The sequence below is a fragment of the Toxotes jaculatrix genome, chromosome 23 (genome assembly GCF_017976425.1).
Source record: "Toxotes jaculatrix isolate fToxJac2 chromosome 23, fToxJac2.pri, whole genome shotgun sequence".
NCBI classification, from domain to species: Eukaryota; Metazoa; Chordata; class Actinopteri; family Toxotidae; genus Toxotes; species Toxotes jaculatrix.
This window is the reverse complement of record NC_054416.1, coordinates 6761259-6775282: the sequence shown is the minus strand read 5'-3', so window position 1 is coordinate 6775282 and position 14024 is coordinate 6761259. Positions and strand designations below refer to the sequence as shown.

Sequence of the window (14024 nt, the reverse complement as noted above, 5' to 3'; positions counted from 1 at the left end):
GATTTTCAATACTGATGAGTCTTGTGTTTGCTGACATATGCTGTATCCTTGCAGGTAATTTCTTAGCCATGTGGTAAAGAGAAAACCGCAAGTTCAGGGACATTAAATAGTTCCATTGTACACAGTCATCCTGAGACGAGAGCATCTGTTTCTGTACTCCATTCATGTTTAACACAGCGACACAGGAAGTATTAAATGGTCACAGGCGGTTGAGTTTCCAGACACTGCGGGGGTGTGAGTGAGTGTGTTGTTGGTGGCACCTAAAATGAAATACAATACTACAATTTCAACAGTCAATTGGTGCTGAGTGTGAATTGAACTGAGAAGGCACCTGTTGTAACTCCATGATGTCATTGTCATAAACATATGGATAAAGTTTTGTGTGTGTGTTGTTTTCCTCACTGCCCACAAGATGTCCCTGTGTTTCCACAAATTCCCGGAAATAAGGCTTTTTCAGGATCTCAGGATTTGTTTCTGTCTCTCAGCCACAGAAATGTCTCCAGTTCGGTGGCATGTAGGCAAAAGTAGTTTTGTAAATGGCTAAATATAAAAATTCAGGGCAAACTAGGTTATGTGCAGTGTGTACAGGGTAGTTTAACCGCACTGATCTATATTTGAATTCAAATTTTCAGCATTTACTGTAGTTTGCCGCCTTATTTATTTAAGCAAAGTATTTTCCTGTGTTTATATATCAGAGCTGGATTGTGCCTTTGTGTCTGAGCTTGTATTAGATCAGAAGGAAGACAATCTTGCGCAGGAAGCCAGGCAAATTACAGGGTAGAGCCCATGTCATGCAGTGGTAATTATCTGCCATTCTTTAACTCTTGTTCAAACATTAGACACAGCCTCTCCAGTCATAAGAATAGGGGTGGCTGGTTAAAATGCATTAGCCATTCTGAAGTGACAGGCAGGCAAAACCATGGTGGTTCTAGCTGATTTGTAATGGTAGTTTCTGACAGACTGTGAATTAGTGTGTCTGTCTTGCTGTGGTGTGGTAGTTCAGATTGGCCTTATGTGACCAGTTTGCATGTTTTCAGAGAGGACGGTGTGTCATGATTCCCATTACTAATAAATTTAGAAACTTTAACAGGAAAATCTGTCAAATCCAGTGGAAATACTGACAATTCCAGACTTTTTTTCAACTGACTTATAGCATCATAGACTGACAGTTCATTTATCTTCCTAGGAGTATGCAACCTCAAAATTGCTAACCAGAATAAAATGCAACTTATACAAGCATAACAGTGTTGAAAAAGCTGTCAGTAGTGTTGGTCTTTGCATCTTTGCTCATCCGTCTCTCTTTTATTTTGACAGGGCTCCAGGTTTTGGGGTATAAGTGTTCGTGCCTCAAAACGCCGCTCTGCCAAACGTCTCAGCCTGGCACGATCACTGGATGACCTTGAGGTATTCAACAAATACAGTTTTTTGTTTTTTTTTTTTCATTGACGGTTGACAGTCGTCTGTACTTTTTCTTTCTGCTGGGCCTGTATGCAGAAAAGTTGGTCAGCTTCACTAATGTGGACATTCAGGTGAACCATCCCCCCTTTCTCATTCTGCTCCGCTTTCAGCCCTTTTTTTTTACCTTTCATTTCCGTTGCCTTGAACTCTACATTTGCTGCTACACTTGTGCAAGGGGTGGCTCACAAAGTGGTCTTTGTGCGGGGCCAGAGGCATGCTCCTGTTTGTTTGGCCTCGCTAATGAGCACTGCTGCACGACTGAATATCGTGCTCACATTCTCTCATATTAATGTTGCTGAGGAACTCTCTTTCTCCAATGGTCTCTGCATGCATGCATTACTCATGCACACTGATTCACATTCATAAAAACGCACGCACACTGTTCCTTCATCTCATAATTGCTCCGAACGCACATGAACAGACACAAAAACAAACCAAATAGTGGCATACTGTATTGCACATCCATGTATTAGTCACACACAGACACACCCGCAGACCACACATTGTACTCAAAGAGGCACAAATCTCCTCCTCAGGATTGTCCTAACACACACTGAACAGTGTCGTTGCTAAAAAGCTCCAGGTTCTGAGCAGGTCTAGCGCAGATGTACAGCTGCAGGATTAAAGATGGCTATAAAAGGTTACAACAGCTGCTCAGTTTCTGCTTGCATAGCCCAACTTCTATGACCTCTTTTATTGTTGATATAATGTAATCACAAGACCACAGTATGCTCAGGTTCTCATACAAAAATATTACAAATACTAAAGGTTCTTGCCCCTCATCCACACTTTATGTTCAAATTGCAAGACAGTAGTTTACAATTCTGGGCAGTGTGTAACTTAAGAAGTTACACACTTTAAAACAAGTAGTAAATTATCTATCTTTGTTTTGTTTCCGAGCTCCAAAACAGCTTATGTGTGGAAATCCCCTTAGCGTGTTTTTGTTGGTTTAGTGATGTGTTTCAGTATATTTAGTTGCTATGGCTTCCTAGCAGTTGCTAATTATGTTGCATATACCAAGAGGAAAATTAATTGTGAGTTTACCATCATCCCTAACAACTGATGCAACTGTTGATGTCTTGTAGGCATTGTTATGAGACATTTGTTTCTGCCTCAGGCTTCTGTGATCAGTTTTCTATTTTACACTTCTTAGGTGGAACTATGTTCCATGGAACAAAATAACATTGGCTGGTTTGAGAGCCGGATGCTTTCACACTTGTAGTATTGTGTTGAGTTCTCTTTCTTACACCTTGAGTTTGCTTTGTTACACAATGTTTTGTCACCTGTAATATGTGGACTTCACACCTCTACTCTATCAGGAGCTGCTGTAACACCAAGAGGGAGAGACAGACTCAGGCTGGTCTTGTGTCTGGGAAGTGTCAGTGAAGTCAAAAAACACTGGCCTTTCACATGGTAGCATCATGAGTAATATGATTTATGTTGGAGGTAGAATAAATGGCTGAAAGGCTGACTTTGAACAGCTGAGGTAGACTGAGTTTGGTTTGGCATTTTCATTGTTAGACATACATTGTGCAGACCTGCATTCAGCAAGCTGGATTAATGCTTCCTGGTAAAGGTAAATCAGCACTCTTTTTTGGTTACAGAAGATATTTTTTGTTGATAGGGAGAAGAATATTTAAGAATATTAAAAACTTTGCAAGCGGTCCAAGACTTTGCACCCTCAAATTTCTGGCAGGAGTTGCATGCTTCCTCTCCCCAGTGAGTGTTTTAGAGTTTTAGATTAAATTCTTATTCATCTTTATAAATCACTGCAAACATAGCTTCAGCATTTCCATGCTTTAATTTTGTGTTATTTCCTTGTTATTTAATGGATAATTTATTGGTCAGGCTCTACTTCTTGTAGGACACCGTCCAAGAAAGGTTTCTTATGGTTCATCCAGCTCACTGCTATTCAGACTGCGTCTAATCGAGAACAATATTTAACATGTGCCATTTTAAGTCATGGTAGGCTTATACATTCCAAGAAAAAACACCATAGGGAATGTTTTATGGTAGTCAAAGGTAATTATATCCTCACCTAGCACTTGCCCCGACACTTTTATTTCAAGGGCTTCACCCTGAGTGCATGATCAGAGATCAGGTCAGACTTCTTAAAGCTCTTTCCACAGCAAAGCAAAGCCCATCCAGTGGCATAACCAGTATGTGCCAGGTTTGGTAGTTTTACTTAAGCAACAATATGCCACTTTCATTTTTGTTAGAAGTAACCCCAATATGAGACCTTGTCCATCAGAAGGGAGAGAGAGGCTAGAAGCCAGAGCATGAGAACTTCTTTTGTCCATTGAAGGCTGTGCTCCACTTAAGACAGAATGATGAACGATAAACCTATCAAGCGCTTGCTAATACATATTGAGTGACAGTAGTAGAGGTGCAAACTTGAGGGGTTGAAATGTTTGGTTCCGGCAGCACTTTCTAACTTGTGTGTTGTTGTGAAGGATGCTCTGAAGGACTGTTCTCATGGCAAGATTTGCAAAAAAATAAGTGATAAGCTCTCAGTCAGTGCATGCATCTGGACTCACAAGGACACCGTGAGACTATTTTGGAGTTCACCATCAGTGCTCGGGGCAGACCCTTGTGGATAACCCCTCTACATGGCCTCACTGCATGTTGTGGACGAGCTCAGAACAATTTGGACGCGTGTGGCCGTGTTGCTTTTTCCATGGTCGGCGGTGTGCGTCACAGTGGCTAGCGCAGGAATGAGCAAATGCTTGTTATTTTTCTTCGGATTACAAAGGCTCTGACACGTAGCTTTTGCAACCCACGCACAGAATAGCATACATATAATCCCGTGCTTCTGAACACATGTCGATCTGTGCCTCTCTGGTTCAGTAGAGGGAGAAAGTGCTTCATAATTCTGTGTTTTCTTCGTTTTCCATGCATCTTGTGATGAAGAGTGTTCTGATGCATGCTGAGCTTTTGTCGTCAGATCCCTCTGTGTTTGGGCATGTTGAAAAATGCGCTGCCTTGCACCTCCATGTCTTATTTCCACGTGGAAATGCCCCCGATTTCTTACTCATCAGAGACTCCTTGTTTCTAGCTCCAAACAGATGCTTTGCGCCCGCGATGCTCAGCGGATGACAGTGCGCTCAACTTTACAGAGATGACACCATTAGCAGGCTGCTGTGTCTGTGTTCACACTGACTCCATCTTCTGATTTGTGTCTGCATGTGAAAACATCTGTTAATTGTTAATGTTTTATTCAGGCATACTCCAGGTGCCTGCTGGGAAATTTGGGACACCTCTTTTGCTCCATGAGTGTGAAGTTTCTCCCTTTAGGTGTGGAGACATTAGCAGCTCTTGTTTGCACGCCTGTGGGTAATAGATCTATCCTGTGGGCGTAGCAGAAACCAAGAGAAGGCATGAAGACACAGAGACGGGGAGGGAGGTAAACAGAGAGGGAAAGAGGAGGAATTTACAGCAATGAGAGAGAGAGAGAGGGAGGGAGGGAGGGAGAGAGAGAAACCGGCAGCAGAGGAAGAGAGAGGGAGCTTTTGAACTCCCAGTAGCTGTCAGGATTTTCAGCTCTCCTGCACGCTCTCTCCTCCCCCGTTGAGCTCTGTCTCTCCGCACTGCAAACACTGACTCGCACACGCACCGCGGAGCTCCAGCGGATGGACTCGTTCACACACACCAGGTGTGTGGAGCAGCGCTGAAGAAGAGCCAGACGCACGCACGCAGTGCCATACATGGAGCAAACTTTAACTCTCAACTCCGTAAGTCTTGTCATGAAATCTTGAAGTCTTCATTATTTTATCTGTCTCTGCTTCTCTTCATCTTTCACACCGGTGGTATCTTCCCTGCCACCGTTACTTTTCCTTCTTTGGGCTCTTTGTAGCTCCTGTTGTAGCCTTTGAGCGGCATACAGTGGTTAGCTTGTGTGGTCTGTCAGAGGAATGTTTTGAGCAGCGCCAGCTGAATTCTCATGTGCTTTATGGTACACACAGTGCTGCTGTATAGAGCAAAATGCGGTCCAGCGTCTATATCAGGATGCATGCTGACTTTAAATTAGACGTTAGACTAAAAGTGACCCAGGATTATTCTTGTAAACTGCATGGGCCTTTGAATGAAGTGCGCTCTGTTGCACTTGCTCTGAGAGGAGACCCTTTTCACAGTCAATTGGTAGCATTGGGATAAGTTAGATTCAGTGTGAGACAAACAGAGACCCGTAGCTGTCAGACAGAATTAGATCCTCAGTGAATGTTCAGTGGCGTTGTATTTGAGGTGGCCATATTACAGCAATAGTTTAGTTGGAACTTGAAATTGTTGCCTGTGGTTTTACCTTGCCCCTTTTGGCTTTGTGCAGGCATGTCCCCGCTCTGATTCACCAGTGTTCTCACTCACTTATCTCAAAACCAGCTTTGCTAAAATATGTCTGCATGCTCTTTGCTGCTCATACAATATGTCTTAAAGGAACTACTATCACATGCGAGCAACAATTAAGCTGAGTTATTAATATTGTAATTGTTGCTAAAATTAGATGCCATACTCCTTTATAATAAATTCCTCTCTCCATTTCTGATTTTGGTGTAATGACTTGAGAAAATGATAATAGCGTGTTCCTGGGGATCGGCAGTAGAGGCAAGGGAACACGACGCACTTTTATCTCACTGACATCACATGGCCAGCTCTGGAGTGTGGGTGGACAGTTGCGCTCACGAAATGTGTCCTTAGGCTAGCATTATAGGATGCAAAGACAAAGCAGCCTGACATTTTCTAAATGTCTCCACTATGATTCCTTTTCTTCTTTCCTCCTCCTGCAAGAGGTTTTATTGCAATTACATAGAGTGCTCTCTCCAAACCCACTAACTGGAAAAACAGTACATTAACACAACAAAACTTGAGTAGAAGTTATTTAACTGTCCAGCTGCTGCTCGCTGCATGAATATGCAACAGCCAATAACCAGATGACCAGATGTGGCTGTGGTTGCTGAGTTTGCTATTTGACCAAGCTGTAACCACGGAAAATACCCGCTGCCTCGCCATCTCTGGACGGAGACGCACTGCAGCTCCACTCTTGGCTGTTGTCACACCAACGCCATGACATCATCTATCGACATTCACAATTATGATGTTTATTATCTTTATAGTTAACCACACGGCTCTTCATCATCTCCTGTTGACTGGCTATAGGAAAAGCTGTCTGAGCAAGGATGTCTGTGGAGGTGTAACACAACTTCTGGAAATGATTCATTCCCAGCTCACTGTTTACCTTCTTCAATCGTACTATTATTAAATTTCTCAGCTTCACTGAAAGGGAATCTACTGCCAAGGGTGTGGAGGTTACTCAACAAGGAACAGCTTTAGAACTGCCAAAGTCTTTTATCACCTCCCCGGTAATAGTTGAGACATGTCTGGTATACAGTGGGCTGCTCGTCGTGTTCAACTCTTTACCTCACACCTGTAACTCAAACGACGCTGGGATGCGTGTTTGAGACATTAAGCAAGACATCCTACCTTATTTTAACTGGAGGGGATTGCAGGAAGGCTCAATACTTGAATGTAGTTGGTATCGTTTTGGCCTTGTGTTGGCTTAAGATGCTGCAGAATGAGGCCAAGGTCTTGTCTACTTTGTGCTGTGGAAGCCATAAACATGGATTGTTGGGGCAGCCAAGTTACTCTCTCTCTGATATTGTGTGGGATTGGCTTGGTGCTCAGCAGTGCAAACACTAACTTTTCCTCATGAACTATTCCTACAAACATCTTCATCCTCTTGTCAACATAAAGAAATATATTTATGTTACCTCCTTGCTTCAGGTTGAATAAAATGCCACATATTGTTCATGTTGTCACATGGACCATGAGTCATGGTGTTTCCAAAGGCAGTAAATGAAAAGGTTGGCCTGAAATGCAAATTATGTAGGGCTAAATGACATATTATGCCATATTATGAAAAATATTGTATGCTTAAGCAAAAGGGGACCAGCACAGTTTGCCCACATTATGGCAGACATAAATAAATGTCTTTTTAGGAAGGATGTGTGTGTCTGTGTAGGCAAGGCATCACACTCTTTCAGTCTCAAATTGCATTTTTTTTGTGCTTCTGTGAACATTGCCATGAACTTGATACTTTGCCAAATACCGACAGAGACTCAGTGGCATCCTATAGCCCCCGGACTAGAGGGATGAACTTAAGCCAAATTTGCCTTCACCTCTTTCCTAGTCTCTCTCAACCAGTTCAGGTTCCCTGCGTGACCAAAAGGATTACAGGCCGTACACCCTGTAAGGTCAGTGGGACTTCCACAGGAAGTAAAAGATTGTGGCAGTTCCTTGTCACTGGCAACGTATAGTCTTGTACACTCCCAGGAGGCAGATATTCATGCATATCTTGGCCTTATCATCACACAGCAAATGTACCCAGGCAGACTTTCCAAAATAGTTGTACACTTGGCTTTGGTTTAAGTTAGCTTGGTGGAAAACCAGGGGGACGCACAGGCCTAATTACAAGTGTCAGGTTTCAGGTTGGAAAGTCCGTTTCTGGTGTTTTTTATGGAAGAGAAGGAGAGCAGTAGGAGGGTGTGGTGGCATCTTATGTGGTTTACCCACCTAAAGCCCTCCAGGCTCGTCTGAGCCCTTTCTCTATGATAATAAATTAAGATGGGAGGGGTCGTGGTCTCTGGTTCTAGTTTGTTTCCCTTTCTTAAGTTATCCTATTTTTGTGGGATTCAGCTGTGCCTTGTAAATCAAATGTATTTTATTTCTTACTCATTTTGTGTGAAGCATTTCCTCCAGTCAGACCACCAGTGACATACAAACACTCCTGTTTTTTACTTCAACACAACAAAGGGAGTGAATGCCATGTTTTCATGCATTCTTTTACGCTTTGCAGTTGTAGTAAATGACTGGTAGTGAGTAGTGAGCTCAACGCCGTGAGCTGGACAGGTTCAGGCAGAGTCAACATTGGTTAAGATCAGAATTTACATTGTTATGAGATGAGAAAGACAAATTCTAACACTGGTTGGAGCGCCATGTCCCTGGCCCTGCCAGAAGTAGGGCAGCGAAGGCAAAAAGGTAAACATCTCCATTCAGAGGAATGCTAGCACACCCTGTCAGCTTTTTTATCAGCGGCAAGCGGTTAACACACACATACACATACACGAATACACATTGTCACCACTGCACAAATCATAGTAATGCCACTTTAATCCAGACAGAAGCAGAGCCGTACCCATCTGCTGTGGCTAACCGGTTGGAGTTGGGGAACAGGCAGTAGATTACTGGCGATCAGGGGGATTAAGAGATGAAACACACTGTGACGACGGCCTCTGTTTGCATGCAAATTACTCATGTCTTTAAAGACATCGAGAGCAACTCATTTGTTTACTGAGTGGATTACACTTGAAAGCCGCCTCGACACAAGTCTGGGCTCTTTATATGGCTGTTGACCAGGGGCCAGACATGCATCTACTCAGCAGCGTTATAATGTCTGGGGTCCATATCTGTTTAACAGAAAAACCCTTTTATTAGATTTGTTTTTTTAGAAAAACAAATCAGTGCAAATGATGAAAATATCTTGTTGTCTGAAGGGAATGAATATAGAATTTCAGATCTATGGGGATAATGCAGATAGCAAATCTAAGGGGACACTAATTGTGTTCATGTTGTTTACCATTCCTGGTCCCTTAGCATCACATAAGCATGCTGACCTCATCAGATCCGTGCTAATGTGATAGAGTGTCCTGCAGATTTGTGGTGACAAGATTTCCCACAGTAAAAACACTGGATTCCACTTCTCTTCCTAACCTCCAAAAATCAAAAACAAGGTTGTCTGTTGTCTGTTATCTTCACTTAGATGTTGTCACATGAGTTTCATAATTCTCTGTATCAGCCTGTCTCCCTCTCTCACCCTGCACTCCTTGCTTGGTTGGGAAAGAAATGTCTCTTCCATCTTATCAGTCACCGCACCCTCTCCCTCCCTCCCTCAAAAGGAAGTTGCCTCCATGCAAGGCTCTCTTCTTGATGTTATTTTCAGGGAATAGTTTGCCGTCTGCCGCAGATAGCAGGTCTAGATTATTTTCCGTCTTCGGTCAAGATTGCCTGGCGGAGAGCTTGACATGCAATTATTTAGGTCTTGTGACAGGCAGTGCTCATTTTGCTATAAAGCCTTTCTAGAGATGTTTCACAAATTTAATAAATCAACTGAAGGCTCAGAGCTCACGTGAAGCCTTTTTACTTGGTGGCAACAAACTCAATTTCTTCAGTTAGCAACAAAAAGCGACAGAAAAATGCTTTTCCTGGAGGCATTTTGTTTGAAAAGTTCCAACATGCTTGGCTCCTGTTATGTGCTCTTAAATGTGCTCACCTGGCTGCTCTGAACACTCTGCCTCAGGGGTGTCAAAGGGCAAAAGTAAACCCATAGGGCTGAAGTAGACTGTCCTGTGTCCTGTGATTCTGTGACCACAGTTATGGATGACTCAGCTCAGCACCATGAATAGCTTCTAATTACTGTATGACTGATTTTATCTGCACATGGAAACATACGCATTCTTCCTGTGTTGCAAATCTACTTTATAGCATGTAGTATACACTATGTAATTATCTGCATAGTACAGTGTTTTGAATAAATACCAGTTTGTACAAACAGGAAATGATAGAACATGTGTGCTGATGAACATCAAACTGCGACTTTGGAAAGCTACTGCTAAATTCAAATTTGGAAAAACAGAGATTTAATACTTTATTTAATATGTTTGAGCTGTTCCTGAAGCACTATCAGAGCTGTCCGCAGTTAGTTTTCATTTTTCCAGCTGTGAGTAGCTCATCTATTTGTTTTGTGCTTTGTGTTGAGGGACAATAATGTGCACTAAAAGCACACTCAGAAATAAAGTAAATTGACTGTGCGCAGATAATGTTGTCCCTTTTTCTGTGTGAATGTAATATGTACTCAAAATCCATTTTTGAGGTAGAATGTAAAATGGAACTGGAACACGGATTATTTCTCCTTCTTTAGCCTCAGCATGCATCAAATGAGGCGCTCACTGGATCATGTGAGGCCACGTTCAGACTGACTTTTGCTGCAATGCAATGTGTTGTCATCTGGCAGGGAGTTGTATTGGCCAATCACATACATGCAAGCACACATCCCTGGCAAAGAGCTTTGAAACACCAATGCCAAATTTCTACTGTTTATCCGGAAATTAATGCACCAAAAGCCAAATGATTGTCATCTTAATAACTTTCCAGAGTTTAAATATTCTTTCTCGTAACATAATCATAATGGTTAAGATGTGTTTTGACATCTGATAAGCCTTCAAACTCATGGATCTGTTACTAAAAGTGGACTTCCTGGATCATATTTCTTTGCCTCACTGGTATCTAAAGCAACGCCCCCACCAACACAGTCCTTTGATTTTTTTTTTTTCCCACTTCTAGAGTTCTAAAATCCACAATTTGAAAATCACACTCTCTTCACACATCAATTGGCCAGGTGTGTGGAGGTGTGAAGGTAAGCAGGGTTTGAGTGTTTTTCTCAACCTCTCTTTTTTTCAGTCTTCACGCAAATACTTGTGTGACTTTCACTGTGTGCAACCAGTGCAACACATTAAAGCCTTTGAGGAGAGACTGTCCAAAACTAAGCACTGTTATTTAGCTGCATTTGTACACTTCAGAGCCAATAAACACTCAGTGCATTTGAAGCATACTGAGACCCTTATTCCTTCCTCGTGTGTCTTTTCTCTTTCATGTGTTTACATACATGAACACACACCTCACGTGAGGGCATTAAGGTGTCATCTGCGATTGCCTCCTCTATCCACAGACACGCACATATAACAAACATCCCAATTTCCAAAGGGACAGATCGTGTTAAAATCTAATTAAACAGGAGAAATCTACCGTGAAAAGCGGGCTGTTAATAAACGCTGTATCTCATCCATTATTTACGGCAAAATTAAGTCTGAAGAATGCTAACTCATTTGCCACGGGAAAACCTCAGAATGAGCCACCCATGCTTAAAGAATAATAGCTGGTCCAAAAACAGTCGGCGTGCTGATTGTAGAGATTTGCCAGATATGTGGAGGCACAGTGCTGCAGCGGAGACAAGGAGTGATGCCAGAAAAAAAAAAGAAACAATTTTCTTTTTCTGGTACATGAGCTAAATTACTAGCAGAAAACACCAATTGACACGATTACCGTTGGGGGCGTAAGAATGGTGCTCTGTGACAGCGGATAATGAAGCTTGGAGTTCAGCTCGTGGGCTACCAAACTTTTATTTTGATTAAACAAAATTCATCTGGTTTCAATTTAAACTGACTGGGTATTTTTTCTCCTCTTTCAAGTGAGGAGCGAGTGCCCTGACTGGAAACAAAAGGAGGGGGGGGGGGGCAGTGTGGTTCTGACATAGTGAGTGTGTGTTTTTGTGATGGGGGGGCGCAAGGGGTGGTTGATTCATCTGATCCCTTCATGCCACTGTGGCACAGGCTGTATGTATTGTCGGGTGGGTTGCCATGGCAACAGCTGCAGAGTAAGGAAATCTTTCTTTCTTTCTTCCTTCGCACCCCCCCTCCTCCCCCCATCCTCCTCCTCTTTCTTCCTTTCTGTCCAGTACCTTGTCAGATTTCTGCTTCTTCCTCCCTCCCTCTCTTTCCCTCTCTCCGACTTGTACAGACATGGTTTTCAGAGTTTTGGGTGGGGAATGTTCAGGTATGCATTCGCACACATACACACACACACACACACATACACACACACACACACATTCTGTCTGTGTGCTGCTGGTGTAGCAGACAAGGGAACAATGAGTCTCAAAAAGAGACTTTCCTTCAAGAGGACCTGGAACTTCAGCACTGTAAGTAAACTGTGGTTTGCCGACTGAGCCTCCTCGTCCTCCTCTGTATGAAGCAGGGAGACTCCTTTTGTTCAGTCAGCTGTTTTTCTCATTAATCTCCCTCTTTGTCGCTCGTCTCTCTCCCACTCTGAACAGCTGTTTGGAGCGGCGGGGACTCGTGGTTGTTTGTTTGCGGGGCGCTAGAATCAGCCTAGACTTGTGTAAAACTTTCTTAGAGGCTTTTTCTTTAATCTGAGTGTGGTAAAGCGCTGAACAGTTTACATCTCGACCCAGTTTCTGAAGGCAGGAACATGCCTAAACAAGCCCAAAAGATAATAGAGCTCGCTTTTAAAATGTCAGAAATCACCCCGAGAGAGGGTTTAATGGGTCACATTAACATTTGTGTGAATGCAGTTTATTTTTCAACTGTTTTAACACCAATGAAAGTGTGTTTTAGCTGTGATGGCTCACTTCAGATCGTACACATACATTTATTGGTGTGATCATCTACGTTCCTTCAGCATGTGGTGTCTCGAGACGCCAGACTGTGCGGCGTGGGGGCTGTACCACAGTAGAGCTGGAAGAGTGTTTTCCTACTGGAGAGCCAGACCATCCTCTGTGACTTGAACTCTGAATTTGTCCAAATGGTTGAGAACAACCTAACATGGACATCTTTCAGAAGGATTCCAACTGGGAAATGGGATATTTGCAATTTAGTCTCATGTTGAAAGGGGTGAAAGGGATCAAAGGGGGCCTGTAGCACTACAGAGCCACCCACAGTAGACCAGCTTGTCACCAGAGGTGTCAACAGAGGAAGGGTGTGTATGGACAAGAGGTGATGGTGTGCCTGGGTCATCACTTCAGCCTCATTGTAGGGGACTTGTGGGCGAGGAAGCAGTAACGAGTTGGAAAACACACAGTGGTGTGTGTGGTCTAACTCCTGCGGTCTCATACATACAAACATACACACACACACACACACACACACACACACACACACACACACACACACACACCACTCTCTGTATGTTTACCAGCCCTGCCTGGTCAGCTGCTATAAGTATGATGTTTAATGATGTTATTTAAGTTGAGAAAAGCGCTTAAACAATTAGTTAGAATGCTAGAATTTGAATTAAATCTAACAAAACGTCTGACGCACTGAGGATCAGTTTCAGAATTTTGCAACATTTCATTCATTCATTGAGATGCATGCTTACGCAACTAATGGTGTATTTGTCATCAACATAATTCTCCTCTGACTGACATGAACGTGGTTTAAAAAATGGGATATTACATAAATTGTGCGTACCAAGAGACCATTCCATTGTAACTCTCCCACTCTTACTGTATGTATCACCTAATAGGTGGAAGTTCAACTCCTACAAGGAGTAGATATTTGTCACATTTGTCATCTAAGAAGTAAAATCTCTCCATATATAGGCTCCATATACAGGCTCAAGTTTCAGCCTGGAGATCTTTTGTTTCTTCAAAACCAAAATTACGTCAGAGTGTGTGATGTCTGTCTTGTCCTTTAAAATAAACCACAGTCGCAACGCTCTCTATATTTAAGAGGTTTAGCTGTTTTTAGATCCAAAGGGACAGACAGATGGAGTGGGTGTTCTCTCTTTTCTCTTTCCTCTGTTTCAGCTTCATGTTGGTCTTCATCCTACCCACCCATGATTACTGTACACATGCTAGCCACCACAGAAGGGGTGGCTTTTGGGTGTTGACTATATGGGGTTGGACTCAGCAGCAGCAGAGTTGTAAAGAGGCTGTGACGGACAAT

At 42.8% G+C, this 14024-nt stretch overlaps 1 protein-coding gene across 4 annotated transcripts in view; it reads left to right on the top strand.

Moving 5' to 3' along the window:
- The window catches only part of rgs12a (regulator of G protein signaling 12a), a 33526-nt gene that overhangs the window by 3324 nt on the left and 16178 nt on the right, over window positions 1-14024 (top strand). For 2 of the 4 annotated variants that reach the window (XM_041031034.1, XM_041031033.1), the window contains exon 3: window positions 1315-1404. In XM_041031034.1, the coding sequence (XP_040886968.1) occupies window positions 1315-1404 (90 nt within the window). Of the gene's footprint in view, window positions 1-1314; window positions 1405-4945; window positions 5190-12137; window positions 12260-14024 lie in introns of those variants that run through there. The other 2 variants (XM_041031036.1, XM_041031035.1) reach the window with 2 other exon arrangements.